Consider the following 25,994-nt stretch of genomic DNA (forward strand, 5'->3'; position numbering starts at 1 on the left):
AGGAAACCCTTTGCCAACTGTATACTAAATTTTGAAGGTGTGACTTACAACAGTCAATAGACCACCAATTCATTGTCTAGAATCTGAAGCCCCATATTCCTGCATCTGAAAAGGTCAGAGTTCTCCCAGGACTGGAAGGACGCAAAGCATTGGTGCTTGACCTCATAGAAGATTCTACAATCCTCTGCATAGACAGAAACAATCACTGAACAGATTTAACCAGACTCTGGGCACAAAGGGGGGGGGGGAACTGTCAAAGTAAACCCAGGGAAGATTGTCAAGTTGATGCAACTCCACAATGGGCTTGCCTGTTGATCTAGCCCAGGAAGGTAGCACCAGGTCAGCACTACCACCAGTCGATAAACACCGTTTTTGCCTCAGTGTCACAAGGCAGCAGAGAGTCTTATTTGTATTTGGGGTGACCTTTCCTAAGAAGGAGTACTGAAGACGCTGCTCCAGAATAGGTTTATGTACTGCTCCTTTTTGCCGACATGATAAAACAGGTGTAGTGAGGATATTTGTATATCATAACCACTGCACTATAATAGTGCCAATATAACGCAGAAAGGGGAAATCAAACACTATTACTCCCTTTGGTTGGTGGCATGCAGAGGAGGAGTTGTTGAGGTGGGTGAATCTTCTTTGCTTTAGGTGAAATTTCTTGCAAGACCCCCCCCTCCCGCCATACTAGTAATGTAGTGTTTGTGGCACTGGAGCATGTCGCCAGTTCAAACATTTAAACCCAAACAAACCAAACTTTCCAGCACCTGTTGTGTCAGCTTACGGGCAATACCGCTCATTACACCTCACTGCTGCAACCACCGTACACCGCTTCACATCTAATCTAGGCCACACCATAAAACACCGGGCTGGTTCATTTTTTTTTTTTAAAACAGTCCTACTAAAATGTATATTTAAAGCAATAAAAAATTTTTTTTAATTGTATGGACCATATTAAATTCTTCTTCAAGATTTGTGTATGTAGGTTGTGGTCTGTTTGATGGTACTTATTTTGTATTACATTATAACCATACAAGACTCACCCTGTTCCTGGGAGTGGGACACCTGCATCGGGGTACCCGAGGAAAAGGCATTGAGTACCGCCAGGCTCCCATCTGTCAAACCCTGAGAGGGAGCATACATGACGGCATGTGGGCTGGAATACATCATGTGACCGCTCACTGTCGTGGGCACAGAGGAGGTCATGATAGCAGCGGGGAGCGTCACTAATGGAAGAAAGGGACAGTACATTAGAGACCAGCATTAGCACCCAGAAAGCCTTCTCCTGAGCTGCACCTACCTGTCCCACTAGAAGAAGTCTGGGTCAGCTCTGAGCTGCTGTCACTGGACGGGGATGTCTGGTTAGCTGGGTGAACTTGGATGGCCTGGACTTGCTGAGCTACAGCTCCACCTGCTGGCAAACAAGGCATGTTAACTTATAAGGGAAGTACCTACTTTCCCCAGTTACTCAAGGGTTAGAATGATGGTCTAACAGAATATATAATTAGAGAAGTGTTATATATTCTCTCAGGGTTTCACCCAAAGATTCACCAGGTAGTTCTAAGGTACTCATATCCACCATGAATAGAGAAGAGCTCCAGCCGGACAGTAGAAAGAGGGGCCTTGCTTTATAGATCTGCTTACCAGACATCAAGGTGAAGCCAGTTGGGAGCTGCATTAGGCCCCCAGAACTCATGATGCTGCCCTCGGTCTTGAGAACGGTTCCGTTGGCACTGGTGACAGGTGCCAGGTAGTTGGTGATGGGGAAGGAGTGCCCACTTGAAACTTGCATTGAGGTGGATGTGGTAGGAGCGGTTTGTATGCTGCAGGTGCCGGGAAGGTTGGAGACGGTGAATGCCGGCTTTAGAGAGTCCTAGGCAAATCAGATAGATACAAAGACTCAGCTTCTGAAGACCACCACCTGTCTTTTTAAAATCCATCTCTTCTACACACAAGGGCTTAGAATAGCCTCAATCTAAGAGAATCTGTAGACCTGTCAAGCAATGGTGGAAAATCTAACACTAAAAGCACCATCTGAGTAAAAAAGGTTTAAAGGTGCAATGTACAATTATTTACACAAGGAATTGTGAAGAAACAGATCTAAGGGGCCTATCAATCAAGTGGTTGTTCTCCCCCCCCCCCCCCCCCATACAATTATGTAGAAAATGCAATTTCGACACAATTTCTTCACAAACTGGATCCCAAGTGCCGGCATAACGGGTGTGGTATAGCGGTCCTATTGTCATTTTACCGACATTCATTAGTCCGACAGTGCTTGTCAGACACTGGAGGTTTCCCGTCAAATAATAGTTAGACATTAATCATAGTTAGACAGTGATAAGCTAGACAATGTAATTAAACAGACATACAAAAAGACCGACAGCGTATACACAGACAAAAACAAGTCAGACATTTATCCTTCAGTTACAAATTGGACAGACATTGGTAAAGACAGACATTTAATACATAGACACCTATAAGACAGACAGGGCATTTATGAGACAATTAGACTGATACAAACATAACAGACAAAGATTACATAGACATTTAAGAGACAGACAGCACATACAGACAGTTAATAGGCCGACAGCGCATTCAAAGACAAATAAAAAGACCGAAATGTCAACATTCAGACATTAGACCGACACACTAAAAGACCGACAGGGCATTTATGACACAATTAGACCGACCTAAAGAAAACACTGATAACGAATACATAGATATTTAAGAGACAGACAGCGCTAACATAGATAGTTAAAAGACAGACAGGACATATATCAGACATTAATAAGGCCGACACAGGAAAATTCAGACATAGCAATCATATCCAAAATATATTACTACACATGACAGTTATTAGACTGGTATTCTTACTCAGAAAATAGGATTTTGGTACTTACCAGGTAAATCCTTTTCTTTGAATCCATAGGGGGCACTGGAGTACTCTTGGGATATGGACGGTTTCCGCAGGAACAGGGCACTGAACATTCAAATTTAGAACTCCTCCCCTCCATATCCCAGAGTACCTCAGTGTTTTTTACTGAGCTGAACAGGAGCGATAGAGAGGTTGACAATGGAGAATTACATATAACAGAACGGACAACAATAAAAGTTGACACATAACGTGACTGACAACTAAACAGTTGGCACAATAACCGATAGAAATTGAAACTTGAACCAGTCGGTGAGAATGTGTTACCGTAAGATCCCCTGAACTTACCGCAAACCAGGTAAAACTGCTTTGGGTGGGCGTCCAGTGCCCACTATGGATTTAAAGATAAGGATTTACCTGGTAAGTACCAAAATCCTATTTTCTTTTTCATCCACTAGGGGTCACTGGAGTACTCTTGGGACGTACCAAAGCTTCCCCCGTGGGCGGGAGAGCTGTTTGGCACCTGTAACACTAGGCGGCCAAAGCTAGATGCCGATGCCGCAAACGTTATCAAACTTGTAAAAGCGCACAAACGTGTGCACTGAAGACCATGTAGCCGCACGGCAAAGCTGCGTCGTAGAAGCTCCACGACCAGCTGCCCATGAAGTTCCCACAGAACGTGTGGAATGAGCTGTTACTGATGTAGGCGGCTGTAACCTAGCATGAAGGTAAGCCTGACGTATGGTCAGTTTTATCCATCTGGATAAGGTCTGCTTAGAAGCTGGCTAACCCATCTTGGCAGCATCAGAGAGAACAAACAAAGTGTCCGTCTTACGAACTGTAGACGTTCGGGATACATAAACGCGTAATGCACGTACCACATCCAGAGTTCCAGAATGTGCTGTTAACACAGGAACTACTATTGGTTGATTGATGTGAAAAGATGACACTACCTTTGGTAAGAAAGCGGGATTCGTCCGAAGTTCCGCTCTGTCATCATGAAACACCAAATACGGTGGCTTGCATGACAAGGCACCCAAATCTGAAGCACGCCTTGCCGAAGCTAAGGCCAGTAGAAAAATGGTTTTCCAAGTGAGAAACTTAATATCCACTTGTTGTAAGGGTTCAAAATATGAAGACTGTAAGAAATCTAAAACCAGATTCAAGTCCCATGGCGCTGTAGGTGGCATGAATGGAGGCTGTACTCTGAGTACACCTTGCAGAAGTGTGTACAGACCGCAATAGAGCCAATCGTCTTTGAAAGTAAATAGACAAAGCAGATACCTGCACCTTTAGCGTAGATAAACGCAGTCCGCCATCTAAACCCGTCTGTAGAAATAACAAAAGACGGGATAACTTGAAAGATGAAGTCGGAAACTTCCGAGCTTCACACCAACCTAAATAGGCACGCCAAATTCTGTAATAATGAGCGCCCGTAACCGGCTTCCTAGCTCGTAACATGGTTGGTATAACCGATTCTGGAATGCCCTCTCTTCTTAAGAGTGCGGTCTCAACAGCCACCCCGTCAAACGCAGTCGCGCTAAATCGGGGTAAAGGAACGGACCCTGTTGTAACAGGTCCGGACGTAGTGGGATCGGCCAAGGATCATCTGCGAGTAGTCCGCGGAGATCCGAGTACCAAGCTCTCCGGGGCCAATGAGGCGCCACTACTATGACGGACTCTTTTGATCCGTTTTAGCAACAGAGGGAGCAGCGGAAACGGTGGAAACAGATACACGAGGCTGTACGGCCACGCGACTGCCTTTGGATCTCGCGTCCTGGACACATACTGGGGCGTTTGGTGATTGTGGCGAGAAGCCATCAGGTCCACTTGAGGGTAACCCCACCTCTGGACCAACCTGTGAAACACCTCTGGATTTAATGCCCATTCTCTGGATGAAAATCCCGACGGCTGAGATAATCCGCCTCCCAGTTGTCCATTCCCGGAATGAACACTGCCGACAATATCACGTGGTGATTCTTGGCCCAATTGAGGATTCGAGCTACTCCCCGCATGGCCATGCGGCTTCTCATTCCTCCTTGTTTGTTGACGTACGCGACCGCCGTCGCGTTGTCTGCCTGCACCTGGACAGTCTGCGACTGAAGCATGTGCACTGCTTGTCGTAGCGCATTGTAAATTGCTCGGAGTTCCAGGACATTTATAGACCGCAATCTTTCGTGATCCGCCCAGAGACCTTGGAGCTGACAATTTTGAACTACAGCTCCCCAACCTCTGAGACTCGCGTCTGTTGTTAGAATTATCCAATTCCAGGAACCGAACCGTTTTCCTGCGGTTAGATTGTGTACCTTGAGCCACCAAAGCAGAGACAACTTCACCCTCTGGTGAATCTGCAGATGCGAGCCCGACCACTGTGCGAGCACATCCAGTTGAAAAGGACGTGAGTGAAATCTTCCGAACTGAAGTGCTTCGAATGCCACCACCATTGTGCCTAAGAGGCGAATGCACAAATGTACCGAGACGGTGCGTGGCTTGAGCACTAATTGTACCAGATGACGAATAATCTGTACCTTCTGTTCCGGTAGGTAAAGTCTTTAATTTACCGTATCGAGAATCATGCCCAGGAATTGAAGTCGTTGAGACGGAATTAGATGCGATTTCTTGAAGTTGACAATCCAACCGTGCTGAACTAGTACACTGTACGTCAGCAACACCTGTTGGAGGAGCATCTGTTGAGACGGAGCTTTGATGAGCAGATCGTCCAAGTACGGAACTATAATCACGCCCAGTGATCTGAGATGAGCTATCATCACAGACATAACTTTGGTGAATACCCGAGGCGCTGACGAGAGGCCAAACGGTAGAGCCTGAAACTGGTAATGGTTGTGCAGTATGGCAAACCGCAAGAACCTCTTATGAGGTGGCCAAATCGGAATGTGTAAGTACGCATCCTTGAGATCCAGCGCAATCATGAATTCCTGCGGCTCTAAACCTGCAATTACTGAGCGCAGAGATTCCATCTTGAATCCGGCTTTGGTACCACAAACAGACTGGAATAATAACCCTGACCTCGTTGTTGTACAGGGACCGGAATCAACACTGCTGACTCCAGCAGAGACTGAATGGCAATTTGCAGAACCGCCCTTTTGTCGTCTGACACAGGCAGTCCTGTCTTGAAAAACCGCAGTGGCGAGAGACAGTCGAACTCTATTTTGTAACCTTTTAACACTAAATTGCGGATCCACCCATCTGTGGACGTCTGGAACCACGCCAAATGGAACGTCTGAAGGCGTGCTCCCACAATTGGAGATCCAAGATGGGCTGGGAGTCAGTCCTGCCACTGGCTTGTCGGTGACCTTAGCGTCTTGACGACTGGCGTTGGTTTGTTGGAAACCACGCCCCCGACCTAGTCTACCGGGCGTGGCTGGTCCTCTACCACGGCCTCGAAAGGGCTTAGGCCGAAAGGATTTGAACGCCGGGCCCGAGTATTTCCGTCTAGGTACAGTTGGAGGCAATGGCAAGAAAACCGACTTACCTCCCGTGGCCTCAGCAATCCATTTGTCCAATTCAGGACCAAACAATTTCTCGCCACCGTAAGGTAACGCCTCTATACCCCGTTTGACCTCCGCCTCCGCTTGCCAAGAGCGGAGCCAGAGTGCTCGTCGTGCTGTAACTAGCGACGATGAAAGGCGAGAAGTGAGCTGACAGACGTCAGTAGAAGCTGTACATAGATAGTCAGCAGCTTCCCAGATTTGATCAGCGAGAAGTATAAGGTGATCGTCATGTAGGGCAGACTTGAGCTCTGTTATCCATACCATGAGCGCCTTAGTTACCCAAATGCCAACCAACCCAGGTCTAAGCAACACTCCTGCTGCTATATACATGGATTTTAGCATAGCTTCTATTTTACGGTCCGAAGGGTCTTTAAAGCGTAGTAGCAGTTGGTACTGGTATGGTTAATTTCTTTGTAAGTTTAGACACAGACGAATCCACCAATGGCGGATTCTCCCATGTAGCGGTCACAGACTCTGGAAACGGGTAACTAGACTTAAATCTGCGAGGTATAGAAAACCGTTTATCCGGATTCTTTCTTGATTCCAGTAACATCTTAAGAGATTCCGAAACAGGAAAACACATTGGAGTTCTCTGTCGGTTAGTAAATACGACTTCATCATTTGTCAGAGGCTCCTCAGTTTCTGTAAACTTCAGAGACTGACGCACCGCTCTGATGAGATTATCAATGCCTGGGCTGTCAAAATCTTCACTATCTGACTGCTGGTCCACCTCGCCCTCCTCACCGTCATCTGGCACAGTGAGGTCTGGCATAGAATAGTCAGTATGCAACATAGCAGAAACTGGTAAATCATAAGACAAAATTAAATTCATCCCTTCTACCCAAAACGGACTTGGACTTTTGGCAAGGCTGAGACCCCTCCGGTAGTGCTAGCGGCCTCACCCTAGACTCAGATCTTGCCGCTCTTGTCGAGCGGCGGCCAATTCTGATTGCAATCCAGCCATGACATCCGCTAGCATAGCCCATGGCGGGTCCGGGGATGAAACCGGCTTTGAAACTGGAGCAGAAATCCTATTCGTAGCTGAATCCACAAAACATACTGTACATGTGGTAGATCCATCCGGTAACACTGTCACAGACATGGCAGGGGAACTGCTTTGTTGTTTTCGCTGGTGCCTTACTCATTATGCAGACAGACAATACACAAAGACAGACAACTTGCACTACTCAGTAAAATAGTACTAAGGTGTTTATATATACATATATACACACACACACACACACACACACATCTGGCCAAGTGCAGTACACGTGGCCAGTCCGTAGGAAATCTGATCCAAAATTCCCACTAACACCCCTGCGCCACCGGTGGAGTAGAGATGTAGTACAGGAACAATCTGGAATCACACAGGAAGACAGAAAGCATGGTTAAAAATGGCTGCCATGCCTCACAGTGCAGCCAACCCGTTAATATAGGCTTAACAGCCTATTTCATTAATGTCACCCGTTTGCAGCCCTCCGCTAATGCTCCCCCCCGTGTGTACCGCTGTCTGAGCGAGAGTTACCGGGGAGCGGGTACTCGCAATCGGGTGCAGGGAGCGCTGTAAAAGGTGCAGCGGAGAGCGGCTGCCGGCGGGTCCCAGCGGTGGAGGTGCGGCGCTGATCGGAGCGGCTGGGGCGGGCGGCCTGTAAGGAGAGGCGGGTGCAGCTTATGTGAACAGTGTCCCCACACAGCGGGCGGCAGCGTGCGCTGACCGCCCCGTCCCCCCAGCATACCTGACTCCAGAAGCGATGGCTGTGACGGGGCTTCTATCTGTAAGCTCCGTCCAGCTGTAGCAGCAGTCAGTGAGTGAGCTGCGTGTGGCCGTGAGGGCGCTCTTTGTGAGGACCGACACGCCATGCGCTGCTCCGTGCAGTGGCACTATCCCGGACCCACGTTTTTACAGAAACTGGGAAGGGATGTGCTGATGTAAAAAGTAAAAGTGAGAAAAAATAAAAATAAAAATATTCAAAAGTAGTGTGGAGAACCCCACACCAGCCTTGTTGCTACGAGGAGCACAGAAAAAAAAAAAAACACAGGTACTCTGGGATATGGAGGGGAGGAGAGTTCTAAATTTGAATATTCAGTGCCCTGTTCCTGCGGAAACCGTCCATATCCCAAGAGTACTCCAGTGACCCCTAGTGGATGAAGAAGAAACAGGACCATATATTCAGTCCTGAGACTTGTAGTTCACCCACCCCTGTACACTCAGTCATGGCGTCGCGTCCATACCCAGACGCAACGCTCTTAACAGCTATTGCGTGTGGACGGGACTCATAGCGTCTCGACCTGAACGGCTCCTCAGGGGTATGACGGGGGGGGGGGGGGGGGGGGGGGGGGGGGGGACGACAGAAGAGGGGTGACTGAGAAGGGGTGCCCAGCAGGAACCGGGTGGAAGAGTGCTTGCGCGCGTGCGTGTAGGGGGTGCTTCACTTTAGCCTGTATGGGTTGGCCTTGCCAGTAGGGCCGCTGACAGGACTGGCTGGCCCCTGTAGTTCCACAGGTGAGAGTAGCGCAGAGGCTTGCGCCATTAGGGTTGCCACTTCTTTGCCTAGACGGGATGCTATTGCTGGGGTGACGATGGATGCGTCCAGGAAATAGCAGGGGTACGGGAGAGGGGTGACTGAGGAGAATGGGTGCGCAGCAGGGACTGGGGGTAGGTGTGTGTGTGGGGTGCGCTTTACTTTAGCCTGTATGGGTTGGCCTTGCCAGTAGTACCGCTGACAGGGCTGGCTGGGACCTGTAGTTCCACGGATGAGAGTAGCGCCAGGGGTTGCTGGGTTGACGATGAGCTATGGTGGTAGCTCTTGCCGGCGGTATAGGACCGTCCAGGACTGGATGCTGGGACCCCCGTCCACTTCATCCGCAATAGCTATTTGGAACCAAGGGTGCAGGTGTGTACGCGGCGACATGTCTGTGTGTAGGAGGGTAGTGTTGGGGAACTGAAAGTCTCAGAAGTCTATGAAATTAATATATGGGCTCACTCTAGAAGTGAAAAGGGGTATGGCGCCCGACTCCGGGGGCATATGTGCGTGCGGCCACGCAAATTAGGGGGCATGGCCACGCCTACGTCATTTTAGTGGGCGGTGCGGCCGCTACTATAGTGGGCGTCTGTGGCCGGCGACGTCACTTTTGGGGGCGTGCCCAGCACCTCCGTCGGTGCTGGGCTTCCCCCAGCTCTCTCTCAATGCGTGAATGGATGCCGTGCGCATACGCATGGCATCTTTACACGCTGGGAGGGCAGGAAGCTGGCGGCTGTCCTAGCAGGGCGCCGCAAAAGGGGCAGGGCGGGTTTTGCCTGCTAAAAAAAAAAAAAAAAAAAAAAAAACGGGCAGGGCGCAGCGCCCTGCTAAAACAGCCTAGAGTGAACACTAGGCCCCTGTACTAATCTGTCAGTCTTTTGCGTGTCAGTCTTATTGGAGTCTATTATATGTTTTGACGGTAATTTACCTGTCTACTGTATGTATATGTCAGTCTTTTGCGTGTGGGTCTGATTAGAGTGTGTTATATGTATTGTCAGTCATTTAACTGTCTAGGTATACGCTGTCGGTCATTTACGTGTCGGTCTTCTTGGAGTCTATTATATGTATTGTCGGTCATTTAGCGGTCTATGTATGCGCTGTCTAACTTTGGGGATTGTCTTGTTTAATGGAGGTCTGATAAATGACATTTCGGTCTCTTTTACAGTCTATGTATGCGCTGTCGGTCTTTTGCGTGTCGGGCTAATTCAAGTCCGACGTGTGTCGTCGGTCTTTTGCGCGTCGGGCTAATTCAAGTCCGACGAGTGTTCTGTCGGTCTTTTGTGTGTCTGTGTATATGCTGTCGGTCTTTTGTGGTTTGGTATACTTGCTGTCTGATGGATGCTGTGTCGGTCTATTTTGTAGTCTATGGGGTCGATTCAATTCGGCAACTTATGAATAGCGCCGGGAATTAGCTCCCGACGCTATTCAATTCAGCTGCTAGTTACCCGCAATTGTCGGGAATTCTTCTCTCATCCCTGGGGGATGAGAGAAGAAACCCGACAAAAGTGCTGCCTCGCGGCCGGCGCGAGGCTGATTCTGTCGGGAATCAGCCTCGCGCCGGGGAGTTAAGTCGGAGAATGCCTGTTCTCCCGACAATTTAACCTGTTTAGTCGGCGAGAACGGGCCATCGCCGACTTAACTGGAGCCGAATTGAATAGCGGCGGGAGCTAATTCCCGGCGCTATTCATAAGTTGCTGAATTGAATCGACCCCTATGTATGCACTGTCGGTTTTGTTGTTGTCAATGTTACTGTTGTCTGACGTGTGCACTGTCGGTCTTTGTTATGTCGGGGTGTTGACCTTCTCTGTTTTACTTGTCTATATATTATCTTTGTCTAAGGTTTATCTGTCGGTATTTCACAACTGTCTGACTGGTGTGTGTCTATCTTCTGTTGTCAGTCTTTTTACTGTCTGCATTGTGTCAGTCGGCGTGTCATCTGGAACCCGGCATAACATACTACACAAACGTCGGCATGCAGGCAGTGGGGTGAGCGCAGAAGAGCCCCTTGCTGCGCTCGCCACGCTGCGGGCACGGTGGCGCGCTACGCTATTTATTCTCCCTCCAGGGATGTCGTGGACACCCCAAGAGGGAGAATAGTCGGTGGTATGCTGGAGTCTGTATCCCGACAGCCAGACTATCAAATGCCTCCCAGTAGGTTAACTGGCCCAACAAACACTCTGCCTACGAAGTGCTACAACGCAGCGGTCAAGTTCCATTGTGCTTCATACACAAACTCAGTTGCACACAGCTATACAAGTGTCGCATATCAAATCAATCACCACAGTCAGTGGTGCTTACTAGTCACACCGTGTTGCAACTAAATTGCAGTTTCGCCAAAAGATCTGCATGATGCTAACGGAGTTGCAAAGGACCTGTCCGCTCACTCGCGCCAGGCATCTCCTGCTGTGTGGTGTACAGAGGCTAGATGTACAAGGACACGTGTACATATACCACGCTACAAAACATTTTTCTATTCGGAGTTTGAGAGTTTGGCTCTTCATGTTGTCCAATGACGTAAACCACTTAAGTCTCTCTCAATCCCTCCCCCGCAGCCACCAGGCGGCTTCCAAATCCGGTGCACCGTCGCAGCGTCCAATTTCCTGAGGAGTCTCACACACACCTCCAATATACCAGGGAAGTAGCTTGCGGGGATAGCAGTTACCGCTGCCACTGTTTCTGCGAGTTAACTTTAGTACATATCAGGGATACGGTCATTCAAAATAAAAATATCCGTTGTGATGGGTGTGTCATAATTACTAATCAGTGGTTCTTAACGCCAACCCTAAAGTAACCTCTGAGTCATGTTTTGAGGATTTCGGTCTGTAGAATTAGGTGGGATCATCACTGCAAAATAGATTAACACCTGTGTATGATTAAATAAATCCATGACCTGTTGGTGGTACTGGAGGACTGGCGTTGAGAAACCACTGGGTCTAAATAACTGCCACTCCATTAGGACGCGTTTGGGGCAGTCTATAAACTGGTGGTAGGATCGTAAATCCTCGTGACAGACTTCATGTGACCGGAGACAGCGTACCGTAATAAACTCACAAGATTTCTCTCAGGAGTGCAATTAACATGGGCTGCTTATCAAGAAGAGGGCAGCTGCCACCCTGGCACCCCAGCAAGTGAATGCAGAAGACGCATTTACATACTGCCAAGTATCCAGCTGCGTCACTGATCGGTATGTTACAAACACGTGACCTCACAAGGTGTAAGGGAAGGACATAGACTGTTATTGCCAGTCACACAACACATGTTTCCATAAAGTACAAGACCCGTTTTAGTTACTAAAAATACATTCATCACATGCCAACCACATGCTGCATCAGTGGCAGATTAACCCTGCACTGTCCCTGGCACACAGCACAATGTGGATGCCATATGAATTTGCCATGTCAGAAAGACTCTCCCAGCCGCCACTGCACGGGTGGTCTTCAGTATGGCGACTGACAGGATCCCAGCGCACAGTATACCGGCGCCGGGATCCCGTCAGCCGGCATACCGACACTTATTCTCCCTCGTGGGGGTCCACGACCCCCCTGGAGGGAGAATAAAATAGGTAGCGCGCCACCGTGCCCGTAGCGTGGCGAGCCCGCAAGGGGCTCATTTGCGCTCGCCACACTGTCGGTAAGCCGGCGGTCAGCCTCCTGGCGCCGGTATGCTGGTCGCCGGGAGCCCGACCGCCGGCATACCATAGTGAACCCCACTGCACACTAGCAGATGTGTTAGACGGTTCACTATGCACAAAAGCTGCAATGCCCCTCCCTAACTCAGAGGATCCCCAGGCAGCCTTATCAAATCAGTGCTTCCAAATGGAAAAGTACATTTTCTTTTGAAATATTGCAGCGGTACAGCTTTTACCTGTATTACGGCCACTGTAGGGTTCTGGGAAATTAGACCATTATAGTTTTGGCTATATTTATGAGGTTGCATACATCAATTTTGCCTATTCATCCCATTTCGATGGGGCAGGATACCCCCACCATAGAGGACAGTATCCAACCTGACATTTCTCTGCAGACACCATGGACACACAAGGCCCAAAGGAAGGAAGGATCCATGATATAGAATACCAACGTCATGATACCAATTGAGAAGGAGCTGACAGGGGTGAGTTCGGGATGTTATACCCTGTCCCCTGCCACCCTAACCCTCCGAGGCCTAACCTTAACCTTCCCACCTGGCTTACCCCCGCAGCGGCGCTGTGAGTATGATCAGCACTCCGGGTGTCAGCAATTTGATGCCGGGATGTTGACCTATTCGGTATGCCGGTGTCGGCATTCCAAATAGTGTCGAGATTCAGTCATCTGTAATTTGGCTGGCGGGATCCTGACTGCATCCCGTTTCTAGGGCTGGTTTAACAGGAAGCTTGGTTTTCAAGGACTGCAAAACTCTGGGCACCATCACTTCCCACTGAGACACAGTGTCATTTCTAGATGGTGCTGCTCTATCTACCCTGGAATCTTATACGGCGGGTCATTAAATAAAAGAACATGTGAACTTACACCATGCGTCTTCCACCAGGTTCAGTTCCAGATAATGAACGCCGGCATACAAGCTCTTATATTATTGACTGAGAGATAGGTCAGGGTTACATGTAGCTTTATGTAATCTACCAACGTATTAAGTATTTCCATTGTGCCTTGGCTCGTCTTCTCGAGTAACACTAGAACATTCCCTTTAATATGAAGTTCTGCACCAAGTAGGACAGGCGACAATTGTAACATCTTCCATTATGCAGCAATAAGTGGCAGCTTTATGGATTGGTCTCAGAAGTCTAAAGTAAAAGAATCTGTTTAACCCCAGAGCAGAGTACCCAACCCACGGGGGCACCTGGCAGCGAGAGGCGCAGGAAGCACAGGGACCCTGTACATACGGCTCTGTGTGTGTGTATTTACTGATCCATTTTCAGACACTCCCCCCACCCATAGAAAGAGACAGCTGCAGCTTATAAGGAATGCAGGAGGCCCTGCCAGCAGAGAACTGAAGGGAAATCTCTCCTTATAAGGCCACGGAGGCTGAATCACAATTTTATCAATGAGAAGTGAGAGAGACTGAGCACAGCTGTGTCATGACAGGAGGAGAGGGGGCCGCAGGACACCTGTCCCTTGTCTGTCCCATCCCGCAGTCACATGGAGGACAGGTCAGCCACTTGTCTCATATGTACATAGGGCTATTACATGTGTTCTCTTCAATGCAGACTATGAACATTAATGTGTGCCTTTTGAAGAACGCAAACACTTTGCCCGTGAAATATAAAGAGACTTTCCTAATGGCGTCTTCCAAACTGCAGCGACAGACTAACGTTACCACACACAGACTGACATTTGTTATACACTACCGGCTACAGGACTTTGTGAGGAGCTACTTTACATTTTATAGTAAGGACATATAAAAGCTTCTGTTTGCAAATTGGAATAAATAGTTTGTATTCTACAGTAGGAAAGTGGGGCGACAAATAAGCAATAACCTTTACACTGCAAAGGATCACCAGATAGCACTGTACATCGGGGTAACCAGAGAACATTTTAATAGTATTAATCAATGCACAGACAATAAATAATAATTTGACAATACAAAAGCATAAAATGAACAAGCAACAAAGTATAAACAGTATGTAGGAGTTGCTGGATACAGACAAACAGGTCCCATTCTGGGTTTGGGCCACATTCCGAGTAAATAAAGAATTGGGAGAAAAAAAGGTCGAGAACCGTTTCTCCAGGAAGAGGGTACTGATAACATTTTCTGCCCAACATGTGACATGTACGGAAACTTTGCTCACCTTGGTCTCCCCGCTACTGTCAGATTCAGACACTTGGTAGGTGAGATCAGTCTCCTCAAATCCGGTGGCGCTCATCCGCTGGTCAGTGGAGGGGTCAGAACGTGGAGGAGAGTCAGGAGAATTTAAACAAGTCTGTATTAATGCCTTCCCCGTCTCACTGGTTATCATTGGTTGAAGTTTTCGGGTGGCAAACGTGTACACGTGACCAGTTTCACTGGCTACCAGCAGCAGTACCTGTGTCCCAGTCAATGTAGAGAGTTCATATGCCTGGCGAGAGAAGAGAAGGGTTATATGCCTGGCGAGAGAAGAGAAGGGTGAGAGACAACAGGACTCAGCATATACACAGAAAGGGGTTCTCACTTAAATGTCCACACTGTTTTCCAAATCAATAAAAATGGTCTACCAGTGTTTTATCTGGCAACAGCCAATGGGCATAGAGGAAAGAATAAAATTATTTAATTGCACTTAATGGATGTTTAAGGGAGCATGCTTGTAGCAAGAAATTGCAACAACACAGGTATTTCTGCCAGATTGCAATATAACACACTGTTGCTTTGCACACTTCGTTTGACTATAGAAGATGCACTTTTATTATAATCCTGTGCTGAATCAAGAGTTTAGTATTTTTACAGCACAGGTCCCCAAAATGACACGCACAAGGGTGGTCATGTCACGGACTCCATTTAACTAGAGACACCACAAGTACGAATGGCTCAGAGTTCTTTATCTTAAGTATCTGCAGCCAGTCTATGCAGAGCTGGGACTCTATATCAGAAGATTAAATATAGCTACGCCGCAAGGAAGGTGGATCTTGGGGACACATACATTACTAGCAAGTCAATAAATAAATACATACATACTATGACTTTATTCCCTCATAAGGACCACTCGCTTATCACGTGTATAAATATCACCCTGCGCGAGTTCTGTAACAAGGATTCATGCCCACTTCCATGCAGAAGAGGCACCAGGGCTGGAAATACAACAGCATCTATACCAAAAAGACTCTTACTAGATAGTAATCGAACACACGATTTATAATATATAAAAATTATATATAAATGACCGGCACTCTAGTTTCAGGAAAACAGCAACGGGTCCTCCGGATATGTTCCAGATGCTCACAAATGCAGGGGCGGCGCTCATGGATCAACATAATGTACAACAGACTAGTTCAGTAGATCCAACTTTTTGTTAATTTCATTAAAACGTCCTGAAAGTTTAAGTAAATAAGCGAAACGTCTGACCTACTGTACTAGTCTGTAGTACATTATGTTGGTCCATGAGTGCCGTCCCTGCATTTGCGAAATTATATTAGTGTTAACACTCATTAAGGCTGTATTTGGCACCTCTTGGAACCTCTCTTTAGCTTTTACATTTCAGCTTTAGTATTGGTGTATGAAGTGACCCTTCTCTGTCATTCAGAATTTTTAATGCAGATCTACCTTTATTTAAACGGTATCCGTTTGGATGGTCGCCAGTCAGGTCGACCACTATTGGTCGACATTGGCATGGTCGACACGGACGAAAGGTTGACACACGAAAAAGGCAGACATGAGTTTTTCACATTTTTTTTCCTTTTGGGGAACTTTTCCATACTTTACGATCCACATGGACTATGATTGTGAACGGTAATCTGTGCCAAGTGCAGCGGTAACAGAGCGACGCACCTTGCCCGAAGCATGGCGAGCCATGCGAGGGGACACAGTGCACTAATTGGGGTTCCCCGTCACTTTACGCAGAAAACACCAAAAAAAAAACAACAACTTATGTCGACCTTTTGTGTGTCAACCATTTGTCCAGGTCGACCATGCCAATGTCGACCAATAGTGGTCAACCCAATGACTGTCGACCATAACATGGTCGACCAGTCATACCGGAACCTATTTAAACTTGTGATTTGGGTTTACCATTATATTTTTTAGCATCTTGTTTTGCGGAAGTACACACTGTGCCTGAGGAATGACTACTGGCATCAAACGTTATAAACTCTGCATTGAAACATTGGGGTCAATTCTATTCGGCAACTTAAGAATAGCGCCGGGAATTAGCTCCCGACGCTATTCAATTCAGCTCCAGTTAAGTCGGCGATGTCCCGTTCTCGCCGACTAAACAGGTTGAATTGTCGGGAGAACGGGCATTCTCCGACTTAACTCCCCGGCGCGAGGCTGATTCCCGACAGAATCAGCCTCGCGCCGGCCGCGAGGCAGCACTTTTGTCGGGTTTCTTCTCTCATCCCCCGGGGATGAGAGAAGAATTCCCGACAATTGCGAGTCACTAGCAGCTGAATTGAATAGCGTCGGGAGCTAATTCCCGGCGCTAGTCTTAAGTTGCCGAATAGAATTGACCCCATTGAATTTACTTTAACGCCTGACAATGTGGCTTCATTAAACCTAAGTCTTGTGATTGCCGGCGGCGGCGAGACTAATAATGTTACACGCACACCTGGAATAAAGTACAACAAGTTATATTCTGTTTAGATACTCCTAAACCTTTAGGGAGGAAACATTTGTTTAAAGTTGCAATAATTAATTGGCGCAAATGTTGCGATTCAATTGTTTTGGCCACCATTTAATTATCAAGCTATTGCGCCCAATTAAACAGGGCTTAGCCGCGTAAAGCGGCTAAACCGGAGTAAACTAATAGGCGCAACAGGAAGAGTGCTGATTGGGTGCCCAAACAGTTGACTTTCAGCACGTCAGCTTGCCACCTCTAGGAGGAGCGACCTGAAATGTGTGTGGCACCTAAATGGAGCAACCAATGAATTGATCCGTCGGGCGCCCATAACGAATAGCCGCATTATAAACAACTGACTTCCCCCTTTGGTGTTTATGGGTTTTGTACACAGAAAACTTTCACGATTGCCTATGTTGTGCCCACTGGTCACAGCTCATGTGTACGGACGGATCAGGTACGAAAAACCGGCATCAAGTTCACCCTGCGAGCTCTCTTCGCTTGCCACAGGCTCTATTCTCACTCGGCTCGTGTCGTGGACCCACCAACAGAGTGGGAATACCGGGTGTGTGTCAGTATTCAGACCTACGCTGCATTCAGATCGCAAATGCCGGATCCTACCCGGTAAGAGAAACGTGTACTTACCGGGTGGGATCCGGCATTCGCGCTCCGTTGCTGGCTTTCCGACCCGGCAATATACCGGGTCGGTTGCCATAGCAGCGGAGGGCGCAGCAGCAGCAGGGGTGGAGGTGGCGCCGGGAGATGAGCTCATCTCCTGCGCCGCCTATGCTGTGAATGGGAGCCGTGTCGCATCGGAACGGCTCCCATTCACACTGCGCCTGACCCGGTAATCAACCCGGTAATAACCCTTCTTTTTTACCGGGTTGAATTACCGGGTCAGGCGACCCGCTAATTCACCAAAGGACCTTTCACATCGCACACAGACCCGTTTCGACCCGGCAATATGCCGTGTCGATACCGGGTTTTTAGTGCGATGTGAAAGGGGTACTAGTGATCCTTCTAGGCTGTTTCAGCAGGGTGCTGCACCCTGCCCATTTTTCAAATGTGAAAAAGCACGCTGCCCTTTTTCAGTGCACCCTGCAGGATCATAAATCTCCCCTTGTATTCAGAATGCAACAGTCAGAGCGCATGTTACAATGTTGTTGTCTACTCCCTGACCATCTCTGAAATTGGAAGCAATTTCTATCCTTCGTGAAATGGATGGCAGAGGTAAACACACCTAAAGATTTCTGTCCAATCAGTCTGGTGGGAACAAAAATCTGGAAATATATGGAGCAATTTACAATCATTTACTCCCAAACACTGGAAAACAGACAATGGTCATTCAGACAAATTAGTTAAATCAGTTTGACTTAATACATTTATCCAATCGTTTGTCAATTTTCTAGCATATGGGAGCAAATGGTTGATTGTCATTGCTCCATATATTACCAGATTTTTGTTCCCACCAGACAGATTGCACAGATAAGTCTTTAGGTGTGTACCCATAAGTGGCATAACGCCGGTGGCTGCCCGCATAGCACAGCACTCTGATAAAGAGGGAAAGAACAGGGTAAGCAGTGAGCATGTGCTGCTTACACTATTTCCCTAGTAGAAGAACAGACTTATTTTGTACCTATACTGTATATTTTAACCCTCTGCTTAACTTTTCTGTTTTATAACACATAAGGATTATAACTACTTCAGCACCGGAGGAGACCTTATTATCCACTTATGTATATGCGGTAGCAGTTCTTAAATAATACCGCATTCAGATCACAAATGCCGGATCCCACCCGGTAAGAGAAACGTGTCCTTCCCGGTGGGATCCGGCATTTGCTCTGCTATGGTGGCTTTCCGACCCGGCAATATACCAGGTCGGTTGCCATAGCAGCGGTGGGGCGCAGCAGCAGCAGGGCGGGGTTGGAGGCGGCGCTGGGAGATGAGCTCATCTCCTGCGCCGCCTCTCCCTATGCTGTGAATGGGAACCGTGTCGCATCAACGCGGCTCCCAATCACACTGCGCCTGACCCGGTATTCAACCCGGGTATAATCCTTCTTTTATACCGGGTTGAATTACCGGGTCAGGCGACCCGCTAATTCCCGCAGAGTGCTTTCACATCGCACACTGACCCGTGTCGACACGGCAATATGCCGTGTCAATACCGGGTTATTTGTGCGATGTGAAAGGGGTATTAGACTGGACATATTGTATATAGTATTTTTCTCAGTACAGATGTTGGGTGTTACATGGGTGTCGTATATGTATGTAGGGGTAAATGATACATTAAGGGGAAAAATAAGAATTTACTTACCGATAATTCTATTTCTCGTAGTCCGTAGTGGATGCTGGGAACTCCGTAAGGACCATGGGGAACAGCGGCTCCGCAGGAGACTAGGCACAAAAGTAAAAGCTTTAGGACTACCTAGCGTGCACCGGCTCCTCCCCCCATGACCCCCCTCCAAGCCTCAGTCAGGATACTGTGCCCGGACGAGCGTACACAATAAGGAAGGATTTTGAATCCCGGGTAAGACTCATACCAGCCACACCAATCACACCGTACAACCTGTGATCTGAACCCAGTTAACAGCATGATAACAGAGAAGCCTCTGAAAAGATGGCTCACAACAATAATAACCCGATTCTTGTAACAATAACTATGTACAAGTATTGCAGACAATCCGCACTTGGGATGGGCGCCCAGCATCCACTACGGACTACGAGAAAAAGAATTATCGGTAAGTAAATTCTTATTTTCTCTGACGTCCTAGTGGATGCTGGGAACTCCGTAAGGACCATGGGGATTATACCAAAGCTCCCAAACGGGCGGGAGAGTGCGGATGACTCTGCAGCACCGAATGAGAGAACTCAAGGTCCTCCTCAGCCAGGGTATCAAATTTGTAGAATTTAGCAAACGTGTTTGCCCCTGACCAAGTAGCTGCTCGGCAAAGTTGTAAAGCCGAGACCCCTCGGGCAGCCGCCCAAGATGAGCCCACCTTCCTTGTGGAATGGGCTTTTACAGATTTTGGCTGTGGCAGGCCTGCCACAGAATGTGCAAGCTGAATTGTACTACAAATCCAACGAGCAACAGTTTGCTTAGAAGCAGGAGCACCCAGCTTGTTGGGTGCATACAGGATAAACAGCGAGTCAGATTTCCTGACTCCAGCCGTCCTGGAAACATATTTTCAGGGCCCTGACTACGTCCAGCAACTTGGAGTCCTCCAAGTCCCTAGTAGCCGCAGGTACCACAATAGGCTGGTTCAAGTGAAACGCTGAAACCACCTTAGGGAGAAATTGAGGACGAGTCCTCAATTCTGCCCTGTCCGTATGAAAAATTAGGTAAGGGCTTTTATAGGATAAAGCCGCTAATTCTGAGACACGCCTGGCTGAAGCCAGGGCTAACAGCATTACCACTTTCCAAGTGAGATATTTTAAGTCTACAGTGGAGAGTGGTTCAAACCAATGTGATTTTAGGAACCCCAAAACTACATTGAGATCCCAAGGTGCCACTGGAGGCACAAAAGGAGGCTGTATATGCAGTACCCCCTTGACAAACGTCTGAACTTCAGGAACTGAAGCCAGTTCTTTCTGGAAGAAAATCGACAGGGCCGAAATTTGAACCTTAATGGACCCTAATTTTAGGCCCATAGACAGTCCTGTTTGCAGGAAATGCAGGAAACGACCCAGTTGAAATTCCTCTGTAGGGGCCTTCCTGGCCTCGCACCACGCAACATATTTACGCCAAATACGGTGATAATGCTGTACGGTTACATCCTTCCTGGCTTTGATCAGGGTAGGGATGACTTCATCCGGAATGCCTTTTTCCTTCAGGATCCGGCGTTCAACCGCCATGCCGTCAAACGCAGCCGCGGTAAGTCTTGGAACAGACAGGGTCCCTGCTGGAGCAGGTCCTTTCTTAGAGGTAGAGGCCACGGGTCCTCTGTGAGCATCTCTTGAAGTTCCGGGTACCAAGTCCTTCTTGGCCAATCCGGAGCCACGAGTATAGTCCTTACTCCTCTCCTTCTTATGATTCTCAGTACCTTGGGTATGAGAGGCAGAGGAGGGAACACATACACTGACTGGTACACCCACGGTGTTACCAGAGCGTCCACAGCTATTGCCTGAGGGTCCCTTGACCTGGCGCAATACCTGTCTAGTTTTTTGTTGAGGCGGGACGCCATCATGTCCACCTTTGGTTTTTCCCAACGGTTCACAATCATGTGGAAGACTTCTGGGTGAAGTCCCCACTCCCCCGGGTGGAGGTCGTGTCTGCTGAGGAAGTCTGCTTCCCAGTTGTCCACTCCCGGAATGAACACTGCTATCACATGATTTTCCGCCCAGCGGAGAATCCTTGCAACTTGTCATTGCCCTCCTGCTTCTCGTGCCGCCCTGTCTGTTTACGTGGGCGACTGCCGTGATGTTGTCTGACTGGATCAGCACCGGCTGACCTTGAAGCAGAGGTCTTGCTAGGCTTAGAGCATTGTAGATGGCCCTTAGCTCCAGGATATTTATGTGAAGTAATGTCTCCAGGCTTGACCACAAGCCCTGGAAATTTCTTCCCTGTGTGACTGCTCCCCAGCCTCTCAGGCTGGCATCCGTGGTCACCAGGACCCAGTCCTGAATGCCGAATCTGCGGCCCTCTAGAAGATGAGCACTCTGCAACCACCACAGGAGAGACACCCTTGTCCTTGGAGACAGGGTTATCCGCTGATGCATCTGAAGATGCGACCCGGACCATTTGTCTAGCAGATCCCACTGGAAGGTTCTTGCGTGGAATCTGCCGAATGGGATTACTTCGTAAGAAGCCACCATCTTTCCCAGGACCCTTGTGCATTGATGCACTGAGACTTGGCCTGGTTTTAGGAGATTTCTGACTAGTTCGGATAACTCCCTGGCTTTCTCCTCCGGGAGAAACACCTTTTTCTGGACTGTGTCCAGGATCATCCCTAGGAATAGAAGTCGTGTCGTCGGGATCAGCTGTGATTTTGGAAGATTGAGAATCCAACCATGCTGGCGCAGCACTATCTGAGATAGTGCTACCCCGACTTCCAACTGTTCCCTGGATCTTGCCCTTATCAGGAGATCGTCCAAGTAAGGGATAACTAAAACTCCCTTCCTTCGAAGTAGTATCATCATTTCGGCCATTACCTTGGTAAAGACCCTGGGTGCCGTGGACAATCCAAACGGCAGCGTCTGAAACTGATAGTGACAGTTCTGTATCACAAACCTGAGGTACCCTTGGTGAGAAGGGTAAATTGGGACATTAAACTTTCACTAAGAAGCTCAGGTGAGCCCCTAGTGTGCACCCTTCTCGGCCGGGCACAAAAATCTGAGGCTTGGAGGGGGGTCATGGGGGGAGGAGCCGGTGCACGCCAGGTAGTCCTAAAGCTTTTACTTTTGTGCCCAGTCTCCTGCGGAGCCGCTGTTCCCCATGGTCCTTACGGAGTTCCCAGCATCCACTAGGACGTCAGAGAAATATATGTATAAAAAACTTTAAACATATGCGCTATGCTTTGTGCACAGAGTCACATCAAAAATGTGCCCTTCAAAATGAAAATGTGTCCTCAATGATCAGCACCCTGCCCTAAAAACATCCTAGAGTGAACACTAAGACCGTCGGTAAAATGTCAGCTGTCGGGAACCTGGCATCGGTATCCTGTACACCGGGCGCTCAACAGCCGGCATATTAACTGTATCCCTTACCGTCCTAGAATCTCAGTGGCAGTTGGTGTATTAACCACACAGGGAACTACAGCTAAGTGTAGGAGACTATTGCAAGTATCAGGTTACAGTAGATTGCTGGACAACGAATTAATGCGAGATTGGGCTCAAACAAACAGCATTACAGTAGAACACTGTAGAGTGTATCAGAAGCTACACAGTATAAGACAAAACAATACATTGTATGCAAACAGTCACTCTTAAAGACACAGGCAGAAACCGGTTACAGGTTCCAGCAGCCTTTGGGGACTGCTCATAGACCTGAAGCAGAGTCTTTGGTCACAAACTTATGGATGCCGTAATGTCACATGTACCCACACAGGGAAACCCCTATATCAGGCATGGCCAACCTGTGGCACGCCAGCTGTTGTGAAACTACACATCCCAGCATGTCCTACCACAGTTGGCGCATTCCCTAATCGTAAAACTACTGCAGGGCATGCTGGGACTTTTGGTTTCACAACAGCTGGATAGCCACAGGATGGCCAGGCCTGCCCTAAAGCATTGCTTGTTCTGGTTACTGGAGGGGAAGGCGAGAAGACAGCTGGGAAAAGGTCACACCTCGTTTGGTGGCATGTTGTAGGACCCCATCCCCCAAAAGCTGTTATCACCTTAAAGGCTCAGACACATCTGTTTCTTGTCTCACTGTTGGAGGGGGGTCTCCCCCAGCCCCCACAGATTAGCACTTTAAGATTTATCAAGTACAACAAGTAGGTAGAATTGCAGACTTTGGGTAACTAGAGAAAGTATATTGTATCATTATGTAGATTGTGATGGAAACATATATACACAATGACCGACAAGCCAGCATGGATCAATCTGAGCCAGTATACAGTTCAGTCAGGAAGACAGCTAGGAATGACGCTGTCCTGAAGAGCTTGCAATCCAGTATCAGAAGTTACCATGCAAGTGTTCCTGGTTTCTGGGGGAAGTGACCGGACTACACCGCTGCCACTTACACCCCCCCGCCAGGTATTATCTAGCACTGGAATGGAACCGCCGCCAGAAAGGAGCTGGAAGCAAGTTACGAACAGTGCAGAAAACATAAGCAAAGTGTATTGCAGGTACTATCCGGCAGCTCACACACTTACAGTGGCATGTAATTACACAGGAAACTGCCAACATCCCATCCCAGACATACTACATGCCCTACAACTATAAAAATACATCCACAGGTTTCATAAGCCTGTGGCACAAAGATTGGCAGATCACCCCATTTACAAATATGCACATAGGGCTATAGCACCAATACCCACCACTTCAACCAGAAGCCTACCAGTCTGTCACCACAACTCGCTGCCTAAGCCGGACACCTCTACCACCCACAGCGTCTACCACCACCATAGCTCTCTGCCAACTCTACCAGGAGCTCCCTGCCACCCACCATGTCAACTGACATCATCTCCCACTGCCTGCATACTCCACATTGCACCACCTGTCTGTCCACAATCCTCCCCACCCCCCAACACATGCTGCACATTGTGCCTCAAATCTACCGAAGTTGTCTGCCAATTGAACCCACACCACAAGTTAACCTCCATCCACCACAATAACCATGTACACTGCCATCCACCCACCTTGCCAACATGACTTCAACCAACTTGAACCCACTGCAACCACAATTGGCACCGGCCTAACCCCACCATTACAATGTAAACAACCGAGTCCGGCACTTGACCTGCCATCCGCCCAGCACACTGACCTGCCATCCACCCATCACCTGAGCAAACAGCCACCATGCCCTCCACCAGCTTGGACCCACCACATCTCACTCCGGCCTACATACTTCACCACTACTCCCACCCAACAGAGTCCACCAGGTCTGCCTGCCTTCCCATACATCTCTAAAACACAACCCCCAACAGCCTGACCCCAACATTATCCCCCAAAGCAGCCTCTGCCACCATACACCTACCTAACCCTGCTGCCCAGCTCTATGGCCTCCTCCAAGACCCCCAACCCCTGAGCCCCCGGTGCCCGAGGCATCCCCTCTACTGGGTGGGTGACCCAGGCCTATTACCACCTACCCCATCCCCCGCCAATGACCCCCGGCCAGCGCTCACCTTCTTCATGATGCCGGTCTTCCGCTTGCTGAATGTGGTGTACCGCCGCAGCTTGTTGTCGATGAACTCCATCTTTATCTTCACCCGGCCTCGGGTCTTCTTGCCTGGTTTAGCCCCGGAAACAGACACCGCGGTGCCCGGGTACCCTCCGCCGGCCACACCGGGCCCTCCCGGATCCGGCATCCCGAGCTCCAGCTCAGTCAGCCCCCGCTTGACCCCCCGGGAGGCGGCAGGAGTCTCGTCCTCATCCCCGGAGTCCGAGGTGACCTCACTGCCGCTGTAGACTTGCCCGCTACCGGGGATCACCTCGTAGCGAGGGACCCCCTGCGGCCTGCCCCGGCCCGGAGAGCTTCCATTGCCGGCCCTACGCGGCAGCGACAGCCCGGAGCTCCGGCCCAGAGACGATCCGTTTCCCGGGGAGGACCCGGCCTGGCTCGGCAGCATGTCACCAGCGGCAGAGGCCCATCCACGGCCGCCTTATACCGAGCTGCGGTGCCGGGATCCGCTCCCTGTACACACCGAGCGGGGATCTCCTGCTCCTCCCCCAGCTCTCCACACACAGCGGCAGCGCTGTCCCCGGCTTCCCCGCGCACACCGCGCCGCAGCCAATCACAGCGCGCACTGGTCACTGACAGCGGATCCTTCCACCAGCGCCGGGACTATTTCCACTGCCAGTTCTATACGGCCGGCGGCGCGCACGAATATTGCAACTCACACGCGAACTATTTTCTCCCATATAAAGCGAGGCAATGTTTCCTTTTATGGCAAAGCCTGTCCATATATGGTGAGTCACCGCACGCTGCGCTGATTGGTGGGAGCTCGGAAGAAAGAAAAGTGCTGATTGGTCAGCCGGGAAAGGGAGGTGGGCTTAAAACATGTGTGGCTAGTAACGTCACTTCGTGAACCGAGCGAACGCCTCAGTCGCAGATATCATCATCATCATCGCTGTAGATTGGCTCCTCCCCCGGCCACCGATCACGTGTTTCACCAACTGAACCTCCCCAGTGACGGATCACGTGTCACCAACTGACCCTATAAAACATATCTATCAGTCTGTGTTATTTC

General features: G+C 49.0%; 1 protein-coding gene and 1 non-coding gene across 3 annotated transcripts in view; both read right to left on the reverse strand.

The window, feature by feature from the left end:
* SRF (serum response factor) overlaps positions 1-25,665 on the reverse strand; it is a 42,964-nt gene extending 17,299 nt beyond the window's left edge. Inside the window, exons 1-5 of one of the 2 annotated variants that reach the window (XM_063918748.1) lie at positions 24,930-25,665; positions 14,692-14,958; positions 1,645-1,873; positions 1,301-1,411; positions 1,044-1,226 (exon numbers count right to left, since the gene is read on the reverse strand). In XM_063918748.1, coding sequence (XP_063774818.1) covers positions 1,044-1,226; positions 1,301-1,411; positions 1,645-1,873; positions 14,692-14,958; positions 24,930-25,373 — 1,234 coding nt within the window. In that variant the 5' untranslated portion in view covers positions 25,374-25,665. Of the gene's footprint in view, positions 1-1,043; positions 1,227-1,300; positions 1,415-1,644; positions 1,874-14,691; positions 14,959-24,929 lie in introns of both variants that reach the window. The other variant, XM_063918747.1, reaches the window with a different exon arrangement.
* Positions 23,774-23,905, reverse strand: LOC134913632 (small nucleolar RNA SNORA54). Its single transcript, XR_010177332.1, has one exon. It is a non-coding gene; the product is annotated as a small nucleolar RNA SNORA54 (small nucleolar RNA).
* Positions 25,666-25,994: the final 329 nt, after the last annotated feature.

Source organism: Pseudophryne corroboree, chromosome 4 (genome assembly GCF_028390025.1).
Source record: "Pseudophryne corroboree isolate aPseCor3 chromosome 4, aPseCor3.hap2, whole genome shotgun sequence".
Taxonomy (NCBI): Eukaryota; Metazoa; Chordata; class Amphibia; order Anura; family Myobatrachidae; genus Pseudophryne; species Pseudophryne corroboree.